This window comes from Thermobia domestica, chromosome 1 (genome assembly GCF_964235325.1).
Source record: "Thermobia domestica chromosome 1, izTheDome1.hap1.1, whole genome shotgun sequence".
Lineage (NCBI taxonomy): Eukaryota > Metazoa > Arthropoda > Insecta > Zygentoma > Lepismatidae > Thermobia > Thermobia domestica.
The window spans coordinates 252760233-252786336 of record NC_137454.1 but is presented as its reverse complement, the minus strand read 5'-3'; the positions used below and the strand labels follow the sequence as shown (position 1 = coordinate 252786336).

The window sequence follows — 26104 nt, the reverse complement described above, 5'->3', positions numbered from 1 at the left end:
GGCTTTCTGGAAACGGAACTTTATAATGTTTAGGTTCTTTTCTTACTACGTTTGAATTCCACTGTTTTATCTGTTCTCCCTTTTCTTTTTCTTCTTCTTCTCTCCTCTTCTCTCTCTCTGCCTCATTTCTGAATCTCTGTGTGGTAGACATCCATTGGTTTCAATTTTTCATTGTGTGTGTTTCAGTTTCTCCCTACATCAACTTAGGAATCTTGTTTCGTCTCCGTTTTGTTATTTCATTTTATCGAAACTAATACATGTGTAGTTTAAAATAAGAATTGCACTCATGTTGTTAGCTAATTTTAGTATAGGAGAGAAGAAAGGAGGAGAGAGAGGGTCTTTTACCTGACACGATTATGGGATACGAAGGTGTATATTGGGTGGCCTAACTGCAGGGCGTTAGCTGTCGCAAGTTTTTTGATGCGGAGTGTACAAAGAAACAAACGATTTGAAGTTACGAGGGCATCGACTCAAGTTCTGCAATAAATAATAGTTACCAGAACAAAAACAGACATTTGAAAAAAACATGAAAAAGAAAGGCTTTTTGTTGGAAAGAAACTTTACAGAAAAAACATTCCAACCATCCCTATTTCTTATTAAAATATGTCAAGAACGAGAGGATAAGAATTTACCTCCCCTACAATTTTTAAAAAGACATTTTAAGACAATTTTGGTAAACATTCTCCGATTTCTATGAAAGCGCGTGCTTTCTTTAAAACTTCGGACTTATTCCAATGAATGAATCAAGCATAGCGCGTTTCCGCCAGTACAAAAATAATTTGTTTCCATGGGTTCCAAAGACATGAGCTACATTTAGAACTTCCAAAGATTGTTTCAAGTTGACTTACAAATATTACAATGAAAGAAAGAATTGAAATTGACCGCTTTAAAAAGGTTATCACTTTTAGCTGTATGTATGTACGAGGTGGTATCAACAAGTTTAGAGACTAGTTCTGTAATACGCCAACAGATGGCAGCCCAAGACTGCACGTACAGGGACAAGGAACACCGATCTTTGTAAGTCAGTGAGCGAAGAGACGTCGCCCTGTGTACATCAGGACCTGTGCAGTGGTTGCTATTCTGACAACGTGAGTTACCAAATTTGTGATTTCATCATGGACAGCACGTTAAAGCAACGAGCGGACGTGAAATTCTTGTGAAACTGGGCAAATCAGCCACAGAGACACTGTACACGATTCGTCAAGTTTATGAAGATGCTGCAGTGAGTCGTTCGAGATATTTTGATTTGTACGCGCGCTTTAAGAGCAGGAGAATATCACTGGAAGATGACGCGCAATCAGGACAATCTTCAACAATCAGAACACTCGAAAACGTTTAAATCATTCGGTAAATTGTACATGAGGATCGTCAGAGAATAATTCACAACATTATTGTCATTTTTGGGATGTCAGGAACAGTGCAGGAAATCCTCATATGTGACTTGATCATGCGCCGTGTTGCTGCCAAGTTCGTCCCCAATAGTGCTTTCAACGGTTCGGATAGGGTCGGGTTGAAGACCGACCCGACCCGAGCTGACCCGATTGACCCAACCCGAATAACCCGACCCGATTGACCCAACCCGAATAACCCGACCCGACAACCCGACCTGAGCTGGCCCAACCCGACCCAAACGGACTCGAATGACCCGACCCGAGCTGACCCGAATGACCTGACCCGGGCTGACCCGAGTGACCCGACCCGACAACCCGGCCCGAGCTGACCCGACCCGTTTGAGAGCACTAGTCCCCAGGCTGCTGACTGAGAAGCAGAAAGAACACCGCATCAAGTCTACCAAGAATTCCGTCAGTGTGAAGCAGATGACTCTTTATGTTAAATTACTAGTGACGAAATTTAAGTGTGCGGGTACGATCCTGAGACAAAGCAACAATCTTCACAGTGGAAGAGCCCATTATCTCCACGCCAGATAAAGGCGAAGTAGGACCACAGCTCGACCAAGCATGCTTATAATCTTTTTCAACCTTCGCAGCATTGTGCATCACGAATTCGTCTCCAGGGCAGTGGCGGCTAATACTAATGTTGCTGCGTTGCGTAACGACCAAAGTATTTCAAGAAAAAATATTATTATAAATAGTGGTAAAGAACAGAAAAATACTTTTTAATACTCCCATATATACACTTTAAATAACATACTTTTTACTTCTGTAACTGCCCGTTCCATTAATCCGTTTTAAAAAGCGAAAAATAATCCGTTACAGAGTCTCTATTTTATATTGTGTTGCAGCGAGCATACAAAGATCAGATTCCTTCAGCGCGGCAATTGCAGCAAATGTTAAGTCTCCTTTCCCCTATCTCAGAAGTTAAAGGGGCTGGTCGTTGCAGTGCTTCTGCAACACAGCACGGTTTCCAGTGAACGAGAAGGTTTTCCGCGCTAAATAAGATTTCTGAATTTTATTTCACTAGCAATTAACAAATGGAATTTATTTTTATGCATTCATATTTTTAAATTACGGGACCATACTGAAGCAAATCAATACAATAACGATTAAAAAACGTGATAGCAGAATTACAAAATAAGAAAGAAAATATCTAGTAGAGCAGAAAACAAATGAAAGTAGACCTGCATTTACAAGTTAATTCTTAGCTTATATTGATAATGAAGGCTTCTTCCCCAGTAATTTGTGATTCAAATATTAATAAGTCAGTAAGTAGAATCGCCCCCCCTCCCTCTGTGGGTAGCCTAGTATTTTAGTATATACATATTTCATTTATAAAATAAGTGTACTTTATACTCTTGATAATTTCCACATAAAACTGTATGATGGGGAACGCCACATTGAATTTGGGACTAGTTAGCAATGCTCAGGGACGTAACCATGAGGTTGATTCACCGGGTCTGGACCTCCCAAAAATTTTGAAACTTGACTAACATTTGTAGACTTTCCTAACGAACTATACTTGTTTAACAGAGAAACGATTGATGTAGGCTAAATATTTTATTTTACGCCTCATCATGTAGTCTCTTTTCTTAAAATCAATCGTTCTATCTTTTTTTTTTTTTTTTTTTTTTTTTTTTTTTTTTTTTTTTGCTAAGAATATAGGTGACAGTTATTACTTATCGTCTTTTCGGATGCATAATAAGAAAGGTACATATTGCATAGACGTATCAAACCCCTCCCAACACACATTTCTGGGTATAGCACTGGTAGTGCTGTTCGTTTTGATGTTCTTCGACTTTTACATTCTGTTAGGTGTACATGCTGATCCTACATCTGGTGGGTTTCGAGGTTTCCTTTCCAGAACATATGACATTGATAAGCATTGTTTCGCTTCATGTGGAAGTATATTGTGTTCATCGTGCATTGCGTAACAACCAAGACGGATGATTTGGAATGCAGTTTTTTTTCTTTTACACACACATGTGTGTGTGTTGATGTATGAATATGTGACATTCGGAATTCATATACCAGTACCTCTTTTGTATCAGCTGTTTTGGTTTTTAATTGTTAGGTTTAATTTTATTGTGTGTGCTTTAATTCTGTAAATAACCTACAAATTCTGAATGAATTGTATACCATGACTTCTGTAAATAACTTACAAAAAACATTAACCAGCTTTCAACTGAGGAAAAACTTGCAATTAAGGCTTAGACAAAACAAGCAAAGGACAATTCAGGAGAGTGTTCGAAAAAACTCGAGTTTAAATGTACAGTATGTTTTATGGCAGTAATGTTGTTTGCACTAGATACATTTCCTGAATTTATTTTAAATTTTCCTGGATAAACTGTGAATAAAGTGTGTTCAATAGACATTTTTTTTATAACACTAATCTCTGTTACGACCTCTCTTCAGTCAACGCTGAAGAGGGATTCGGATCATTGTCAGGGACTGAGTTTGCTAGAATGAATCGTTCGCAATAATCTAGAAAAAAAAAATTTAGTGAATCTACAAAGCTTCTGAAATTAATATTAACTGTACCTATGGCGTCAGAAAAGGACGAAAAGTATTTTTCTACATGAAAAAGAATGGACACTTTTAAGGAATTGAATGTCCCAAGAAAGGTTATCACCATTGGTTATGCTTTCCATCGAAAAAGACCTGACAATAAGAATACTAGAGTTCAACCAGCATGTATTACATAGATGTGCTCCAATCAAAGAGAGAAGAATTAACTTACTAATTAATTAAGGTGATTAATCGGGTAAAATGTTCTGCATTTTTTTATTTTTTAAAAAACAGAATTTTATTTAATTTCACATGTCACATAGCATTTGCATTTGCATTATGCTGATTAGTCAATGAGTCCACTTTATATCTTCTGTCTCTTATCGTTCGTATTGCAACACCCGAAACCACAATCCACCGGCCGCCACTGCTCCAGGGGCCAGATTATCAATAGCAAGTTCTACTGCCAGTTATTTAGGCGTCTAAGGGAGGACATTCGGCGAAAGCTACTGAATCTGTGGCTCTCAAAAAACTGGCTGATTCACGATGACAGTGTACCCTGTCACCGTATTCTCCTCATACGTGGGTTCTCCTCACCAGAAACATAATGATCGCACTTCCGCACCTACGGTACTCGCCAGATTTGGCTTCTGGGGATTTCATCATCTTCCCGAAGTTGAAGATCCAGGCCAAAGATTGTCATTTGAACACCACTGCGGAGATCCAGCGCGAATTGCAATATGTGATTAACACACTTCGAAAGGAAGACTCCCAGAACATTCCAGCAGTGGCAGAAACGCTGGGAGCGCTGTATTGTTGTATAAGGTGATTATTTTAAAGGTGATACTATGTAAACGTAGGTAAATAAAGTACTTCCTTTCAGGGAGGGCGCCAGGAACGCTTGATGGGGTGGGCGGAAAGAGGCGGACCTAGTTGCTGGGTGGGCGGACAACGAAAATGAGAACTGGGCAATGTAGACATTTTTTGACAATAATTAAATTTCAATTTTTATACTCTTTAGTTAGCTAAGGCTCAGACCGAAATAGGGGAGAAACAAGGATGTGGAAAACAGCTGTGTTGGCCTTATAGAAGGTGCCATTCCAACATTCACCTGGTAAGACTGAAGAAATGCAGGACTTAGGATCGGCTGCGGGAGTTCGTGGCAATATGCTCGACCTACCGAATTCCGCGTGGCACACACACTACCTCTACTTTCAGCTTTTTAAGTAATAATAACGGTGTGTTCTGAGTAGTCGAAGAAGTTCAAGACTGCTTTAACTCCTCTTCCTCCAAGAATGCACATGAATGCATAGAAATAAAAGAAGGTTCAAACAACGCAGACTAACAGATAATACTCTACTTTTCATTAATAACATAAAATACACAATAAGTAGGTAAAGTAAAACAAGAATAAAATAGGCTGCTGCAAACATTTTTATCTTTGAAGTATTTATTACAAGAAAGCAAGAGACAAAAAATATAAATGAGTAACTTCAGAAGCAATGCTGTCGTCTTCGCTCTCTCCAACATCTAGTTCATTTTCACTTTCCTCGAAATCGAACACTTCAAATTGCGAATCCTGGTTGTCACATGTATTGGTATTTTTTGTCTTTTTCCCCAGTGAAGAAGAAGGATTATCACTAACATCAACGGATTGAAAATCGCGCTTCTTTGAACACGAGAAAGACACCGAGCCTGAGAAGAAATCGCTAAATTTTTTCGACATATTAGCTGAACAAGCACCGACCACCAAGACTTCTAAACGCAACCAGAGATCAACTCAACAATGCTATAATAAGGGTTTTTACAAATCTGTTTAATGCCACACGGGTAAGACATGTGGTACATTGCTGTAAACAATTGCAAGTTGGAACCCTCTTATAAGAAGCTATCGCGCCAACACAAAGCAAGGGCGCCGATTTCTCTGTAAATTTCTCTGTAATTAAACTACCGCTAATTTTACAAATTTTACAGTTTTTCTGTAATGTATTCAAAACAGTAAGTTAAGTTAACGAAATATACACGAAAACGTATTTACTTAATAGATATGTATTAGGTCCATAAATTACCATATAGCATATATTCAAACAGAAAAGGCGAAATTTTGTCGCTGAAAAAGAATGCTAGAAATAAATTGGCCCCATTATCTTCAATAGCTTAGGGCCCCATCAAACCTAAATCTGGCACTGGTCACCTTTATTATTCTCCTTCTGTTGCAGGGGTGTCATTTCAGACTTCGCTTGAGGGGGCAAGAACACCAACAACATAAGACTTTCACAGTTTGCACTAGTATATTAGTAGACAATCGATAAAGTATATGTATTCCTCAAAATCTTGCGGGGGGCAATTGCCATCTCCTGTCCCCCCTTAATGACACCCCTGTTCTGTTGGGGTGGGCGGATGGGTGGGCGAGGCCATCTATCGGGTGGGCGGTTGCCCACCCCCGCCCACCCTTAGCGCCGTCCCTGCTTCCTTTTAAAGAGACAACACTCGAAACTTTTTGTTACCAGCTTATAGGCCTATGTTGCGATTTTATCGAGACAGTTAATCATATTTCAATGCAATTTTTAAGATTCTTAAACACAAACTAAATACATCTTTCTTACAAGGCTGTCTATAATCTTTCTTATAAATTAATTAGAAATGTTTAGTTAATATATGTTAAAAGAAATATAAAGAATTGTTAACAATGTATTATGTCTGTTAAGAATTTAAATGCCACGACAATGGACATATATTTGAATTTTAAAGAAAAGTGATTCCTGATTGGTAGAGATAAAAATAATGTAATATTATTTATGATTTCAGTTGGAGAAGGAAGTGATATACTTTCGAAACTGTAACATTTCTAACTAATTTATAATAAAGATTATACACAGCCTTGTAAGAAAGTTGTATTTAGTTTGTGTTTAAGATGGACACAATGCCTTTTTATCGTAATACTAAAATTCTTATGTATAAAATATTTGAGAAATTTTGATAATTGATTCCTCATTAATTACAATTGTTTCTTCCTTTGTGAAAGTGTTCCACTTAAATGAATAATATCCTGTAGGTTATGTAGCTCCGTATGTTTCTGAAGTATTTTGGGTTGCTTTCAGAAATAGGGACAAAGTGTACGGAGATCGTGCTCAAGTCTGTAAGAATTGTGCACTTCTGAAAAAAAAAAAAAAAAAAAAAAAGTGAAACTTTCAGGAATACTTGTTTACACCTGGCAGAAGAAATCTAGAGGTAGGGCCCAAAGATTTTGGCAGCTATATTGGAAAATGGCCGCCATCTTGGAAAATAGGGCCATTTTTCAGAATATCTATTTCAAGTAGCTACTGCTTCAACAATATTCATCCGGATGTCATGGTTAATACGTCATTCTCTTCAGAATAAAACAGCCATTTAAATGTAATATTGTGCATGTTCATATGACTTACAAGAAAGGGAAATTTGCAGAAAATCGGGAATTTTTCTTTAAAAAAAATATCCTTTCTGGAAGTGTGAGCCTCCCTGGAGCAGCCCCAGATGAGAGTACGCGACCTTAATGTACCCTAAAATTATACATAGGGGTTATGGTAATCTCTTTGCCAAATAACATTGTGATATCCTATATACTGATACGAGGGAAAATTATTTCCTAATCCTGTTTGAAAGTAGAATGTTTACAATAATAGGGAAAATTGCAATCTAAAATTTCTGGATAAATTACCGGTAATATTCCAACGAATTGCATGGTTAGTACTCCATTGTCTTTAAAATGATACAATTTCTCAAATACAATACTGTCCATGCCACTGTGACGTATGGGAAAAGGGAAATTTGGGGGAAATCGGTAAATATATATGAAAATCCTTCTCTAAAGGTTTGGGCTTTTGAAAGCGGTCCCGGGTGAGATTACGCGACCTTAATGTAATCTGAATAATACTTTGTGGTATTGCTAATGTTTCTGCCAAATACCTAGGTACTATTCCAATATTTTACGAGTAACGTAGTGAAAAATCATTTTCCAATCCTCTTAATTATACAATTGTGCATTAGGATGGTCTTTTGACATCCTTTAATTTGAAACCTGGAGACACAAAAGGAAATTATTTGTAACATTTTATTTGTTCGTGTTTCATTTACTAATTTTGCAATATTTTTTTTTTCTTTACTTTGACACAACAAACACATTTGCTCCTATCTAAAACGTTAGAAAGAAAACGGAAAGAAGTATTAGAGATTAATAAACTTTTAAAATAAAGGTAGAACTAATATCATGGAATAAACCACACTAAGTGTTAGTCTCAACGTCGTCGAAATCATCATCACAACTGTCAACAAAAGTAGGAAGCTCGTGAACTTTCATTTTCACAGTCATTATACTTGCCAAGCATTGTACACAGCACCCGTGATCTTTTGCACTTGTAACGAGTAGTGTTACACTTTTTGCAAGAACAACTTAATAATTCCCTACATGCACGAGCTACTTCAGGAAGAGTTGTGTATGTTGGCTCCCAGCTCACAGTTTCATTTCTTGCAAACCCCAAAGGTGTAGATCGCGTAAGGTAGATAGTTTAACCAAACCTGTCTCGAATAATAGCCAGATTGACATGCACTCAAGACATGTTGAAATAAACTTCCCTTTGTTTATGGTATTCTTTCCATGGAACGTCCTTCTTTATAGAGCTCTTTCCTAGACTCATTAACTGTGCTATGACATGTTGACTTATCATAACAACAAATTTTTCAACATCTTCCATAAACGTCTCAATTTCTGCAGGTGGTTGGAACAAAATCTGGAATGTCTTTGTGACATACAGGAGATTTCTGTGTTTCCCAAGCGTTTTTTTCATAACCAGCAAACGAGGAAGTTGTGTCGCAACCCGACAGTGCATGACAATAAGCAGGGTGCGAATTACCGGGGGGGATGAGGGGGATTTTCCCCCTCAATCACATTTTGTTCCCCCCCAAAGAAGTCAGCTGAAGTATCCCCACCGGGGATGCTCGCTTTCCCCCTCAAACTATGCTTAGTATAACTCCAAATTTCACTGATTTTTGTTATTTCTTGTAAATTTAATCTTCTAGCTGTATTTCGAAATGATCGATGTAAACTGTTCAGTTTTGGTCATTTCTAGTTACCACCTAATTACCCACTATTTGCAACGTTGTTTAGTAGAACTATATTATTATGACTACGGTTGTTACTTGCAACTGTACCTTCGTACCCTTCAGTTCGTCATCGTTTGTGAATTTGAATGTACTAATTGCGTATAACAAAGCCACATATAGATTTATAAATGTTCTTAGCGGTTGGCCAAGAAGAAGTAAACAAATAGCTTCTTCTACCATACTTGGCGAAGTTCGGATATGTCATATTCATCCTCTATATTTGTATCGATTATCATCTTATTTTAATTTTTGTTATTTCATTTTCCAGTGTACTCTTTGTTAGTACATGGTCTTCATTCCCTAGTAGGTTGTGTGTATGCAACTCAAAAGTTGCATTTAATTTGTGATAAATAGCATAGTAATCACTGCTTTTACAGTTTACGGAAATGAACTTTTGAAACTGTACTCAAAATCTGAGATATAGGTATTCTCTCGTAAGTATATGTTAACGTACACGCTGGGGGATACGCTTCTAGTGAGCAGACATGTTAATGAAGGTGATTTTTAGGTGAATAAGTGAATAATTCAAGATTTGTTTCAGCATTTGTTAATATGACTGGTTCTCCGTGTCTGTATAAGCATTTCAACTGGAGCGGTTTTTTTTTTTTTTTAAGTTAACCCTTCATTTTTCCATCTTTTCGCTGTACAGTTTGCTGTCCACGCAATTAATGTTGTCTGAAAAACTTCAGTGTAATGTTTTACTTTATTTGAATAACGTAGCCCATAGTGAATCAACTCATCTTCAACTTAACAGTAAAGTAATTTTTAAGTGTTGACTTTCTGTGCCCATCACGGAATCGATATTTGGAGAAAAAAAGTCGTGATGAGCACAGATTTAGCGGGAAGTAGAAGCACAAGCTCGAAATTTGAATTGAGAGATTTTAAATATTTGGCCTTCGATTTGACTTTGATGTGAGAAATCGGGACCAGCAACAATCCATTTCTTATTTGATAGGCTAATATCTAGATATTCTTAAAAAAAAAAAAAAAAAAAAAAAAAAAAAAAAAAAAAAGATGTCCGGTTTAACTGATAATTTTAGTGGTTTTCACAAGACTGAAGTAGGTTTCTTTTCGCAACCTGTATGTATTAAAATGCAAAGTGGAAGCTTTCAATATGAGTGGAAAAATTAACATATGTTTGTGATCATGGCTATCGCTCGAGCCGAATTATTAACTAAATAAACCTTAGAGAGCTACGGGGACAAGAGTGAGTACAACATTAAAACACGTTCAGAAAGGTTTAGCGGGGTGTGTGTATGCCAGACAATATATATGTGCATATTTATTGTCGGTATATTTATTAAATTAATAAATCTTTTATTTATTACAGATGTCACACACACACACACACACACACACACATATATATATATGGGGGTAAGGCATTTATTGTCTCATTTTGAAATTTGAACATTCAGACTATGTCCTTTGGCCTAATTTTATCCCCCCCAATATAGATTATCTAATTCGCACACTGACAATAAGAATGGAAGGGAAGTAGCTTTTTCGACTTCAAGCTTGGTAAATAGTAGATGACTTGGTATGTACTCTGGATTTTTTCCAGTGCCAAATGCAGTCCATAAGTAGTCTGCTTGTAGTTGATTAAATGTTGCCAAAGAAAGCACTACAACATCAGTGTCCACTGTCTGGATGATGATAGATTTGTGTCCAGCCTTTCACGCTTTCTTGGCATGAAACAAAATTCTTGTATCCGCTTCCTCTTGACTGCATGGCTGAAGATCTTCATGGGTACATAATGGTATTTTGCATAATATCGCTTCTCCTTTCGTAGCCACCACTTTTTTTCCGACTCGAGATACGAGTTTAGTTGCAAGTAGATCGAAGAGTTCTTTCTTGTTTTCACCACTGATCAAAAAGTTCTTCCAATTTCTAGGCATAGGCGCATTCTATAAACTTTTCGTCTTATACCAGTACCAATAAACATCCTGGTCTCATCTTTCAAACTGTCAGGTTTGTAGTCATCCTAGACAATGTAAATTCTGTTTACACTATCCCATTCGTGAATAACTATGTTCGCAAATCTCTCTGCTACTCATCAAAAGTCTTGGCATCTCCAGGAGGTAGCATGTGAACTAAGACTGGGCCATTCAGTATGGGACATAATGCAGAAGGTTTGTCACTGGGATAATCACACACATTTTTTAAAAAACTGAAGATCAGATTTCTTAGGTTTTAAAAGGTGCCCACAGGCTGACAAAGAAGGTGGAAACGGCTGGTTTTCATGGCTAAAAAAATGTCAAGATCAGAACCTCGCTGCTGAACCCGATATATAATTTTGAAAAGAGGTAGGCATCATTTCTTGCGCTTCTCATCACCGATTGGGATTTGTTCTTGGTTAGAGTTTTTGTTTCGAATAACTTCACTTGATTGCGTTTGATCAGTTGATCAATTAATACTACTTGCTGTTCAAGTCTGTTGTTGACAAAATCTTTAAATTGATGCATTTCAAGATCTCTTATTTCTCTTAAACTCTCAATTTCGCTTTGAGAAGCAATGATTTTATTATGCACATTTTGCAAGTCTTGCCTGCTGGCTTCAACTAAATTTTCAATAGTGTTTTTTAAAAAAGTCTTTACGTGTTTGGAAAATAAAGACAGTTTTTGATGAGCATTCGTGGTTTTCCTTTTAGGCTGTGTCAGGCTTTTTAAACTCTTCTTCAAATTTTTGTATCAATCTTGCTACTTCAGGACCAGCTACCATCCATCGCCTCAAAGCATCTGGGTTTCTGTTAATCCTACTGCACCTCCATCCTCTTTAACGTAAGCATTGCACTGTTCATGCGCCTGGTTCAACGCCATTGCAGAAAATAATCTCCCACTTATGTTGGCAGTAAACTTCCCGGCAAAAAACTGCTCATGAATTGTTGGGCATGTCTGGCAGATTTTTCATGTCACGCAAATGCACTGGAGGCCATCTGGCATAGTTTTGATGGTTAAATGGAAAGAACCAAGGGATCACCAATCTTGTCAGAGAGTTCACATAGAGCTCAAAGTTGGAGCTTCAGATTGGTATAAAAAATTTCAGAAGTGAATCCTCTAGTTCCATCACTGTACTCCAATATGCGAAATTTTGGATTTCTTTTCACAGTTGGTGTCTTAACACTATTCCTCAAACGGAAGAGACTCACCAGTACCATGTTTTTCTTCATGCTCATTAATATATTGTGTATAAGCTTGTTTTCTCAAGATAAACAGGGCACATAATGTTACCTGATGTGCACACCTTGCTCCTGTAGTATGATGCACTTTGATATACATTCCTTATACATTTATCGTAGATGTTCAGTTTCTGACAAATTAAGCGGAAATGGGTGGTTTCGATGCTGCACGTTCTGAGAATGTATACCGTGAACACAACGGTTTTTTTTTTTTTTTTTTTTGGTCCCTCGACAATGGGATTAATAGCGTCAGTTAACTCATAAAGTACTGCTAAAAAGTGATATTTTCTCCTAGAAAACAAGAATTGGAAATTATTTTTCACAACTTACTATGTATGATATTGTAATGGAATTTGGCAGAAACATTAGCAATACCACAATGTATTATTCAGATTACATTAAGGTCGCGTAATCTCACCTGCAACCGCTCTAAATAGCCCAAACTTTTAGAGAAGAATTTTCATATATATTTACCGATTTCCCCCAAATTTCCCTTTTCCCATACGTCACAGAGGCATGGACAGTATTGTATTTGAGAAATTGTATCATTTTAAAGACAATGGCGTACTAGCCATGAAATTCGTTGGAATATTAATTTAACCAGAAATTTTTGATCGCAATTTTCCCTATTATTGTAAATATTCTACTTTCAAACAGGATTAGGAAATAATTTTTCATATCATTATATAGGATATCACAATGTTATTTGGCAAAGAGATTACCATAACCCCTATGTATAATTTTAGGGTACATTAAGGTCACGTACTCTCATCTGGGGCTGCTCCTGGGAGACCCAAACTTCCAAAAAGGATATTTTTTAAAGAAAAATTCCCGATTTCCGGCAAATTTCCCTTTCTTGTAAGTCATATAGACATGCACTAAATTGCATTTAAACGCCTGTTTTATTCTGAAGAGAATGACGTATGAAATTCGGATGAATATTGTTGAAGCAGTAGTTACTTGAAATAGATATTCTGAAAAATGGCCCTATTTTCCAAGATGGCAGCCATTTTCCAATATAGCTGCCAAAATCTTTGGACCCTACCTCTAGATTTCTTCTGCCAGGTGTAAACAAGTATTCCTGAAAGTTTCACGTTTTTTTTTTTTTTTTTTTTCAGAAGTGCACAATTTTTATGTTAACGTCCCTACTAAAGTATTTTTATGGTTGAAACTACCTCTTTTAATTGGTGGATGTGCAGATGGATATATATTAGAAATACAACCTCTTCTCGAGGATCGTTATTCATATTTCAATGTGGCTTTTTATTAACCTAATGACCTAATAATCCGAAGGAAGGTCCTTGTCTGTAAAAAATAAAATATTTCGATAATTAATTAATTATTAGGATCAGGCAGTGGAACTTGTAAGATTGTACTGTTAGTATTTTACTACTCACAATAACTTTAGAACGAGAGCTAATTTCTGAGCTATGTTGTTTTGTTGTTTCAATTTTCGAAATAAGGAACTTTAAAGAGCAAATGAATCAAAGATAAGGAAGACAAAGAAACGTAAAGCACTCACCGTCCTATGCTTTCTGTAACTTGGAAATGTATTGTTCGGGACCAACAAATGTTACTTTTGGATCTTGCACTTAAATTAAGGGTAGAAGTGATGAAATTACTTGACTCGCTCATTGTTTGGGGTCGGAGTTATTCAGAGGCAAGGATGAACTTATTCTATCTTAAGGGAGTAAGTTTAGCGATAGCTTTTCTAAACCCAGAGGCGTAATGCAATTTTAATGCATTATTTTGAATATTCTTGATATGATGCGTTATACTTAAATTATTATTGCATTATTTATACTGGTGCATTATTCTGTTTACCTACAGAAAACGGCGCTTCCACGACTTCCTTGAAAACTACACTCCTTCTGAAAATACGATGTAACTTGACTTTCTTGAAACATTTTGTGTTGTTTCCTTGAGGTTACCTGATCGGATGTTCGTAATTAATATGTCAAGGAACGGATGTAAACTCATGCCCAACTTTTACAGATCACGTGTCAGAGTAACTTTGATTTTTCGAAAAAGAAACGAACAGTGGCGGCTGTTAAGGAACTTTGATTTTTCGAAAAAGTAACGAACAGTGGCGGCTCTTGAGGAAACTTTGATTTTTCGAAAAAGCAACGAACAGTGGCGGCTCTTGAGGAAACTGATTTTTCGAAAAAGTAACGAACAGTGGCGGCTCTAGGTAAAGAAAAGTTAAATTTTCTAGCTATAAGTTAAGGAAAGAAAGCTTTCCTAATGTATTCATTCTTGTGTACAGCTTTCTAAAGTGGGGCTGTTAAAATTATTTGAATATTCGTTATTCATTTTTTCTGTTGTTATTCCAATATCCGAATATTCGTTTTCAATATTTGAAATAATGAATATTATTCTAATAACGAATATTTGAAGAGTCCATGGTTGGAATATTCAAATTATGAGTTATTTGAATTTTAAGAGCACTAGTATAAAACTTTCTTGTCTTAGCTTGTAGCAATAGAGCTTAAATTTTTTTCATTATGACTGAACGTATGGATTTTTTTTATTTTTTTTATTTTTTTAAGGATTAAGAATATAATTCCTATTGATTGCAATTGAACTCTGTGAAGAATAATATGAAGAAAACCCTCTTACAAAACAAAAGAAAAATAGTAGAAAAGAAAGAAAGTAAAGTAAAAAAAAAAAAAAAAGACTCATTCATCTCTTTAGTTCTACTATATAGTGAGTGTCGTGCGTATAGAGACAAACGCATGCTACAGATTGCGACCATAGATTAGAATCTTCGGACTCATTTCTTTCTTTTTCTACACGCACGAGATGTTACGGCAAGTCGCTCATACCCAAGGGCATGCTTTTGTAATGCAAAATATTTCTGAAGCGGAAATTAACCTTTCTTACAAATTGAGAATAATGACAAAGAAGATGACTTTTTGAAAGTGGAAGCCATACGATTAGTGAAGTAAATGATAGGAAAAAGAAAAGAAGATAAATGCAATAATCAATCAATATTAGTTGTTTCACTCACACTAGATCGGGGATTTAAATACGGCAAAAGTACATTGCGGTTCGACATGACCTACTGCTGATAATGTTACGTACAATCGATTCGGTAACTTTCGGTGAAATTCGCCAATAGTCGTGCTCCCCGTTTTCTGTTAAAGGCTGCTATGACCGTGTGCAAACGGTGGCAGGCGGGTTTCTGGTAAGCGGAGTGGTGGTTTGGATGTGGGTTGGTGATCCGGCCAGCGATGGAAAGATTGCGGATAGCTAGCTTTGCTCTCGGGATTGTTGTCATTTTGGGGTTTATTGCACCTGAAGGTAAGTGGAATAATTAATATTCGTTCACATCCAGCTGCCTACATTCTCCTGCCTTTTAAGCCGTCCACTTGTGCTTGTAAAATAATTCTTCTTTCAATTTAGCACTTTGAGAATCTATTTCATGCTATTATAAAGCAGTCTACATTTCGCGTTTGGCAATCATGAAGAATATTTCCTTTTCTTATTCTTATTACAATTATGTTTTAATATGGTAATCATTTTTTTTTTTTTTTTTTTTTTACATTTAGTTTGAACGTTTATCATTTTTTCTATAAGAAATGGGTTGCAAACTTCTGATTTTGAAAAACAATGAAAAATTCTTGGAAATTTTCAGTTACGAAATACCAAATGACAATATAACAGAGCCCATTTTAAAGTTTTAATTTATTATTTAAATAACAAAGAAAATAAAAGATTTCTTGTATTCGAGATGTTTCGGAATCCATATCTACCGTCAAGTGTTCCACTACTAAATGTAGTCGTTGCGGCATTAGATTTTTCTCCGAATATACTGTACCTGTGGACACACAAGTAAAATAGGGTATTTCTGTATCTCATGTCATGTAATAACATATTCTGCAAAATAACCAAATTTGCCGATAATTGCCAATTTAGTAGAGGAAGAAAAGAAAGAAAGAGAGAAAAAACAAACTTTTCTTTCGTATTGGTAAATGTCAGTTTTGAAACTCCGCTGGTGCATTGATTTTGTGTGGACCATGGGGCTTCGGACTATACCATTTATATCGGGCGATGGGGAAGGGGGCAGTAGCACCAGAATCGTGCGATGCGGCGTTTTGACAGCGGATTGCAGAGAAACTAACATTAAAAACAGGTCAAATATTGATGCATAAAGAACACCTGACCTACTACTTTAATTTTTTTAACGTTTTTTCTTCTTCGTTTCAAATTTTATTATATTGCACTGTAAGGCTTCATTTCGTCATTTCTATGTTATGGTGGTAATATAACTTATAGGATATACATTTAACAGCTTGAAAGTATTGTAATAAGTATATAGTAAGACATGTTCTGGTTTGACATTGTTTTGCAAATATATTATGGCACTTACATTAATATATAACAATACATGTGTGCATATATATTTAAACAGGGTAAGATTCTTAAGAAAAGAAGCGAGAATACAAAATTTTCTATATTATCTTTACTGTAAATATTACAAGTACTACGAGACAGTGACGTCATGGACTCTTTTACTGGAGACTTAAAGCCTCCAATTCAATAAAGGAAAACGAAGTCTACAGCATTGATTGGACAGGCAATGGACTCTCAAAACGGATTTACATTTGTATGACACTTTTGAAAGTTCTTAGGCGAGTAAATCATTTCATTTCATTTTTTAATTTGAAACTTTCTCAATTCAGAGTGTAACATAAAGTTGTAGTTTCTCAGCATTTTACCTTCAAATAAGGACCGGAGACTTTACATTTATCATCAAGATATGGCAGAGAATATTATTATTATATTCATGGTGACGTAATTGGCAATGAGTCTATCTACCAACCGGAAGACGCTAGTTCGATTCCCTATGACACGGGATTTATTTCTCATACTACTCATGTGCAACATGGCTCAGGGGTTTACCAAAGCTGTCAAATGGGATTCTTTACAACCTTTTGAAGTAAAGTTAATTCGAGTGTGTTACTCTACGAGCGGACTTGATAGAAATTGAGCCTTATTTTAACTTCGTCCATGGGTTGCATAGACCTGTCCAAATACGAGCATACTTTTTAAAAATAAAATCTTGTTCTTAAAATATCGGTTTGAAAATTAAATGAAATCTTTAAGTTTTACGTCCCACAGTTATGCCGGTTAGGCTAAAGGAGACGGTGATGATAAGAAATGAATTAAATGGTGGAATGAAGAAACTGGGAGGAAACGGGAGAACTCTGAGAAAACCTACGAGCACGGTGTTTGTCCACCACAAGGTCCACACGGCGCGAGCTTGGATCGAACGAAGGACCCCAGGCACCGGAGATGAACGCTCTACCATTGAGCCACCGAGCCCCCCAAAAATATTAGTTTGAAATATCATGTCTGATCTTATTCATCAACCCCAAATAAGTTTCTTGAAGTGGGACTGCTGTATGACACTGGAATTCAAAGAGTCGTCTATTGTATTATAAACTGTATTATTTGCCATTGCGGATTTTTCGAATATACAGGGTGTTTCAAAGCAACACCGACAACGTTTGGCAGGTGATTCCTGTCACCAAGATAAGACAAAAAGTATAGACCAACCTGGGAGCACAAATGCTTCCTTTCGGAGTTATAGGCTGCCGAAAACATGAAAAAAAAAGAACTTTAAAGGTCCATAGCTCCAATATTATGGGACCTGCCGTAGTCGGATCAAGACTTCACTTAGGAACTAATATGTGCCCTATCCAAATATCCATGTTTCAGAATCCTGGGGTACTTCCGCAACAATTTTTATAGAGGTAGTTGGTGATCACTTCAAATTATATGCCCGCAGCCAAACTCCCTCTATAAAAATTGTTTCGTGAGTACCTTAGGATTCTGAAACATGTATATTTGGATAGCGCACATATTAGTTCCTAAGTGAAGTCTTGACCCGACTAAAGTAGGTCCCATAGTTTTGGAGCTATGTACCTTTAAAATTCATTTTTTTTTCATGTTTTCGGCAGCCTATAACTTCGAAAGGAAGCATTTGTGCACCCAGGTTGGTCTATACTTTTTGTCTTATCTTGGTGTCAGGAATCAGCTCCCAAATGTCGGTCTTTTGAAACACCCTGTATTTATATAAATTCTATTTGGTTGTAATGACTCAGCATGGAATGGAGACTTTCTTTATTTAAGTATCTCACAAACTTCCATGAACAGATGTTTGAGTAGGATTCTTATTGGAGATGCTTTCATGATGCGATTAAGAAAGATTTAAGAAAATTAGACACAATGATAATATTCCATATTAGAACTTCGACTTTCGTTATAACCAATATAACAAGTAACCAACCTAATACACTGACTAGAATACAATGACGTAACCGACTAGCAATAATCAAATTAGCAATAAATCCTATATTCAAAAGTGTAATACTAGTAGTGAATGTATAATTTTTGTTTATAGTTCATTTTCATGTTACATTATTTTGTCTGTTTATTTTATGGGTTTTCAAATCAACTGCACCTTATGAAGCAACTGGTAGATTATTAATTAAAGTGTACTTTATGCTAATGTTGTATACCTATGAACACTGATGAAAAACTATAAAATTTTACACTGTTAGGAGTATGAGTATCCCGAGGAGAGAAGACAGACAATAATAGGTATAATCTGCTTCTCAACAGCGTATATTTTTCATATACAGTAAATAAATAAGTAAATAAACTATTCCAGAAGAATTAAAACTATTAACCGTATGAGATTGGCAACGAATGATATACATTTTAGTGGCATGCAAATTAATTTGTCCCGATTTTCTCAAAATCTACGCATGAAATTTTGCCTTTAAGTATGTCATTTTGTTCAGCTCAATGTGATCTATTGACTGATATATCTTATGTTAACAATATTATAATTAAACAAAAGTAAACTTTAAATGATAATCAAAATTTTCAGCTATATCTCACTAACCATACAATATATTGTCGTCGTCCTAGTCGCATAAAGAAAAGCTTCATTAGGATATACTTCAGTATGAGTTTCATGGTTATTGTGCTGTGGTTAGATTTACAGAAAAAAAAATCATTGATTTTGATTTTCTCAAAACCTCAGCATGAGGATTTACGCTTACCCATATCATTTAGTTCAATTAGATAAAATCTGTGGATATTGGTAAGTTCCAAGTCTTTTGACACTTATTTTTTTTCGTTAAACATTAATAATATTCCAGGTTTTTTTTTTTAAAAAAAGTAAACCATTAATTGACAAAAAATCTCGCTTTAGGTTATTTTTTTAATTTTTTATTCTTTTCTTTTGTTCAGTGGTTGTAAATTCGGCATGAGTCGATATAATTGCGTACTCTATTAAAACCACTATGCCATTATTTCACATCACAAATTACAAACTCAAGAGTGCCAATTTTATTTTAGTTTAACTACAAAATCCTATTTATTATTATTATTATTATTATTATTATTATTATTATTATTATTATTATTATTATTATTATTATTATTATTATTATTATTATTATTATTTGGACAGACAAGTTTAGAAAGCTTTTCTGCACACATATCTTAAAGTGCATCAAACATACAAATAAACGTATAATCGTGTAGATGTTACATTATGTAGATGTCGGTGGGCAAGAGCATCACCGACATAAGATTTTCACGTTTTGTACTAGTCCATGAGTACACAATCGATTAAAGTATATGTATTCCTCAAACTCTTGTGGGGGAGGCAATTGCCCCCTCCTGCCCCCTAAATGACGCCCCTGATACTAAATATAGTTTTCTTTTTAAATATGTACAAAAACTTACACATCATTGGAAGCACATGAGTTTCTTATGCGGAACAAATCTTCTAAAATTATTATTATTATTTACAAATTCTTAGAAATTCTTAGAAATTCTTTGGAATATACAATCACTTCATTGAAAGGCCTAAACTGCCTAATAATTGCCATTATTAGGTTCTGCAAACATATTATACGAATATATATCAAGTAGAGATAAGAAAAAAGTATAAGCAGTGGAATATCAAATACTAGAAGTAATATTAGAAAACGATCTCGAAGCTAGAAATGTGAAATAACGAGCAAGATTTCAAGTTTTAAGAAAATACGTTAAAATAAACATTAGACTACCAGACTCCGGAATCCAAGCTGCATTAAATTACGAATTGACAGATCTATAACCATAAATTTATTCACTTATATATATATATATATATATATATATATATATATATATATATATAATCTATGAAAAATCCCTTACTTTTATGCACAGTAACGTGTTGTAGAAGAACAAAAGACAGTAATTTATAAGGAAGCAAATTGTAACATACATAAATACGATACACACATCAATAATTAATACTATCTTATCTGATATCATGAAATTGCAATTGGAAAATAAAATATAAAATATTTGAATACAAAAAATACTAATATTTGGCTATTGAACTAGGCTGGACAAGATAAGTATTTTCAGTTATGGGAGATCCAAGTCTCAGGGGCCAAGACCATGAATTGCTTTTTTGGTGATACAATTACCATTAATATGTCCTTATCAACATAATAAGTTATATATGTATATATGTTATGCATGCGTTATCATAACCTATATTACTCAATAATACAATATAGATAAACGGATATTGTAAAGAAATGTAATTCCTGTTAAGTCTGTTGCCAGATAGAAAATTATTTAAATTTAAGAAGGCCTGTGAGAAGATTGCCGGACAATACTCAAGTCACTTATTGAATACTAGTTCATGCAGAGAAGTCCTATTTAGAAATGCAACTTATTGTTTTTCATTGGTAAATCAATGTTAAGTTTTCATGAAGCTGTAAGTTAGATGGTAACCCTTACATTTTTTTTCAGTTTATTAAATGTTTCAAAACGAAATTAAAACGTAATTATTTTAATCAAGTTCAGCAATTTTACGAGTATAAGGCATATTTAAGCCGACTTATTACGTGCATTATTCACAACTTGTTCGTAGCTTTCAGATTAGTGCCACTTATGTTTTCACAATTGCAGTTGTCTACTGTACAAACAAAAAAAATCAGTTTTTTGAATGCAAATTAATTTATGTTAAGTATATTGCGAAATAGTTTAATAATAAGGTATATGAATTGCCTGATATGATATTGATCTTAGTTTTATAGTCATATTAAATTGTGGTCCATCATTATTTTTTCTTTTTACCTCTAAATGGCTAACTGATCCTGTTACACATTTTTTTTTGTCTTTCTATTTTTGTAATATTTAGGCCGACCTTGTGCGTTCCACTGTCAAAAAATGACTGCTTATTATGCTAAAGCTTCCCTCGTATTAGAATATTAATGTACGATTTTCTCTTCTTCCTTTCTTTTTAAAGCAAAACATAACAAGGAAAAATGAATGAAATATTCTCCGAGAAAAATACTTCGTTTTTCATGACAAGAATTTCTAAACTAACTGCGTATGGTAATCCTAGGAAATGCCAGTAACAATAGTACCACATTAGACATTCACTTATCTACATTGTATATAATATAAATGGTATTTGCGATAGAGCTATTGTGTTCTTTCCAGAATACGAATAAGTTTCTTGAAATAATGCAGTGAAATAAGAAACCTCTTGGTGATAGTTTAATCTCCAACAAGCGTGCCCTCCGCACTAATCTAGTTGCTAGCGCGTGCGCCTTTGGTGCATGGAATCCCTGGTTCGATTCTTTGAAGGAGCATCTTGAAAATTCAATAGTTCTGATTTCACCTTAAACTATAGGTCCATGTCTCATATAGTCTTGGTGCTGAAAAGGAAGCTAAGCGCCAACCAATCCCACATAAGGGTTCGATTGTATAGGGTATTATACAATTCAGGAAAAATGGAGCCTTAATACTTTTCGTTTATTGCGAAAAATGATATATTTTAGTATTTTTGAAATTTTGTTTAGTAAAATCAATACTGTTAGCCAAAATTACACACTTGTTATCAATATTCTACTTCATCGCCCTAAAACTTAAGTTATAGTATGATTAAGAATTCCTTATTTAAGTGTTATAGTGACTTTTTCTTTAGGTATATGTTATAGCAGTTATTGCGAAAAGAAAAGAAAAAAATAAATGTACTAAATTTGGAACTTATGGTAAATTATGGGGGTAAATCGCAATTTAAACCCTAAACACAATGAAAACATTAAAATCGTCTAAATAGGGGTGTAAAATTAAGTTGATTACCATATTATTCATTTTGGAAAATTTCGGGATATATATATATATATATATATATATATATATATATATATATATATATATATATATATATATATATATATATATATATATATATATATGTAAAAGCCCTTTCAGAAATTTTAAGTCTCCCCTCAAGCAGAGTTCAAACATTTATATTTAAAGTATCCTGGAAAACTACTAAAGTTATCATATTATGTAATACGTGCCAGAACATTTCGTGTAAGATATTTCTTTAAAAGAATGTGTGCTATTTCTCTATATCAATATGAAATTTCGTGACGGTATGTGGTTCTCACTGAATGGTTCTGGTGTATACAGTGCGTACGTGGTTCAATTCCCCTAGGGCACATAGTTTTCAATAACATTAAGGACTTTATAACAAGTAGTTTCTAACTCTATGTACATAGGGCTGGAACAAGTAGTTTCTAAATATGGTGGGTAAGCTTACTGTAGAGCGTCAAGTTTCAAAGGGGGGGGGATGAAATTTGAACATTTTTTGAAGCGAAAAATTTCGTAAAGTAAAACTTGGGTACTACTTCATCCTCTCAAGACCAAAAAATATTAGTAACTTAATAATAATTTGAGTTGAAAAAAAGTCAGTGTATTACTCTTATTGAGTATCAAAATATCAGCCTAAGAAGTATTCATCCTTTTGCGAACGAGAGGTCATTAGTGTTCCAAATTGCAGAGTATACGAATCGCAGCGGGTCAGGACTAATGTCATTTGAAAAATGACGATTGAAACTATGTGCAGAAGTGCTGGAATACTTATAATGAGGCGTAAGGTATTGCACCTGGAAGATGAAAGAACTTTCTGCAAAACTGCGCTACATTTTACAATTTCATTTCGATAAAGGTGCAAATACTGCGTAGGCTCATGAAGAAATTTTAGTTGTTTATGGGAAAGATACGTTATCAAAAGCAACAGCTAAAAAATGTTTAGTCGCTTTCGTTTCTGGAAATTTTGATGTCCGAGATGATCCTTGAAGTGGGCGACCAACCACAGCAAAAGTGGATGATATTCTGACAAAAGTCGAGCAAGACCGGGACGTAAGCAGTCACGAGATCGTCCGTGATCTAAATATCCATCATCAAACAGTATTAAACCATTGCAAAGAGCTGGCTAGAAAAACAAACTCGACATTTGGATGCCACATGATCTGACTCAAAAAAACATTTACTCGATCGAATTTCTATCTACATATCTCTACTGAACCGTGACGAACTCAAGTCATTTCTAAAACGGTTGATCACTAGTGATAATAAGTGGCTAAGCTACGACAACAATAAGGCTTATGAGGTATGTGTATGTATATATGAGAGATCATGGTTGAAGCGAAGAGAAGCTCCATAGTCTGTGATAAAGACCGCACAACCGCCCAGGACGTTGTGCTGTTCGTTTGGTGGAATTGGGAGAGCATCGTGTATCACGAACTGTTGCCGCCGGACAGAACGATAAATTCGTATCTGTATTGTCGACAATTAGCATGAGTGGATCTAACTATTCAAAAGAAACAGCTGGAACTATCAGCAGAAAGGGTATCGTATACCACGCTGGCAATACCAGATCGCATACATCTTTAACGTATCGTCAAAAATTAAAATAATTTAGCTGAGAGGTTTTAATACATTCACCGTATAGTCCGGACCTGGCACGGTCAGACTATTGTTGTTTTCTGTGCCTGCAGAATTCTCTGAATGATGTTAGGTTACTCGTAGTTTCAAAAGAGAACTGTAAAAACCACGTGTTAAAATTTTTATCACCAGAAACTACAGAAGTTCTATAGCGACGGGATTATGATGTTGCCTCCTTAAAGAACAGATATTAGTGCCGAATCCATTTTCGGGGACGCTGAGCTAATTAACAACAGTCCCACTGGGAAAATAACTATAGAGGTAATAGACCCGTAGCACCCTCTAGGAGTGAGATGGGAAGAGATAACATGTAAAAGTGATCGAAAAGACCAATATCGGTGTCGAATTCAATTCTTGGGGTCGGTAAGCTGATTAGTGAAATTCTCGATGCCATTTACGTTTATATTTAGCTTTAATTGGACGTAAAACACCCCTACGGGTGGGAAGGGATTACATGTAAAAATAATAGTAAACGACCTATATAAGTGTCGAATTCATAGTTTGCGGGGTCGCTGTGATGAATAGTGACACTCTTGATGTCGTTTAAAGTCAAGTTCAGCAGCTATTGGGATAACTGTAAGAAGTGAAAAATAAAATGTCCAAAATGAGTGAGATTAATGTCAAATTCCTAATTTTTGGAGTCGAGAGAACGGCCGACCCGTTTGAACTGACTTTTGAAACATAGTTATTGTGCACCTCAAGCTGGGTTTTTATCGTGTCAGTTTGCTTAAAGGTGGATAGAGTGCTACAAAATGTATGCTCAAAGTAGGATATCTCATGGACTTTTATCGTTACAATTTTACTGAAATGCGTATCCTAAGGCGGAAGAAGTCTTAAATATCTTTCATAAAGTGTAAGAACTGGCGTTTCAGTACTGTGTATTTATTAAAGTTTAAGTTGCATTATGAAGAATGAAGTTGGGTTGTTACCGATAGTAGTAAATTGAATTAATATTTGAGTTTCTAATCTTTTATCAAACGCTATATTCCGTCGTTTTTTCCATTCATAAGCAATCTACCGTCATATGTTTGAGAAACTAATTTCTCAGAGAATTTGTCTATTCCCTCTTCATGCAGCTGTTTCACAACCTTTGTTGCTACACTCTGAGCACCGCATCTATAATTTCATCTATTTGAAGTGATACGTATTCTACATCACCAGTCCCGTCTATTAAGTGTTTTTGATACACTGTCAAGTACAATAGTGTTCAAAGGTATAGCATGATTACAGTTCATGCATTAGGTACCAGCCATGTGTATGTATATATGAGAGAACATCCTACGTGGAAGATAAACAAAAAGAAACGGCTCTAGGGCAAGTAATTAGAGTTTAATGAAAAATAACTCCAAGTTGATATTGCCTATACATACAAGAAAATAGAAAAATGTAACATGCAGTGGACAATGACCATCAATAGGGCGTGTGATGATCATCTATGTCAGATATATAGATTTTACACCGATGTGCCATACTTGTAATAAAGACGTTGATGAAGTCAGCTGGAAGATGTTCTCACTCCTCTCGAATGATAGTAAGGAGCTCTAAAATAATTCTATACTAATGCCACATTGACTTGATCCCTAGTCTTCCGTTGCAAGCGCTGCTATCGGCTGAAGGAATTCCACTCGCTTTCTCTCGCTTAGCAACAGCTGAACCCTTATTGGTTCAACGCGTGGGTGTGTGAGGGTGTGAGCTTTAGTTCGCATTTTTGCCACGGCTCCAGACATGTTGGCAGTACAATAATAGTCGTCATCTGGCTATAATATGCCTTCTACATGCGTCTCACGTACGAATGTTTGATGGAGTTCAAGTTGGCCATGTGTTGCATATCTTCCCCTCCTGAAGAAATTTCTCCACCAGATTTGCTCCATGGCATAACGTGTTATCATCCATGAAAATGAATGATAAATCCGTTGTACCCCGAAACAATCGGACATGAGATTCTAATACCTCGTCTCTGTACCACCGAGCAGTGACAGTATCATCTTCAAAAAAGTTTAGCTTTCTAGATCCATTAAGCATGATGTTGGCTACACCAGTACACCACCACAACAAT

At 35.4% G+C, this 26104-nt stretch overlaps 1 protein-coding gene across 1 annotated transcript in view; it reads left to right on the top strand.

Annotated features, from left to right (window-relative positions):
- Nucleotides 1-15364: 15364 nt before the first annotated feature.
- Nucleotides 15365-26104, top strand: part of LOC145695152 (UPAR/Ly6 domain-containing protein crok-like) — a 124929-nt gene continuing 114189 nt past the window's right edge. The window contains exon 1 of the mRNA XM_081772096.1: nucleotides 15365-15522. Within this exon, the coding sequence (XP_081628222.1) occupies nucleotides 15453-15522 (70 nt within the window). The 5' untranslated portion in view covers nucleotides 15365-15452. The remainder of the gene's footprint in view (nucleotides 15523-26104) is intronic.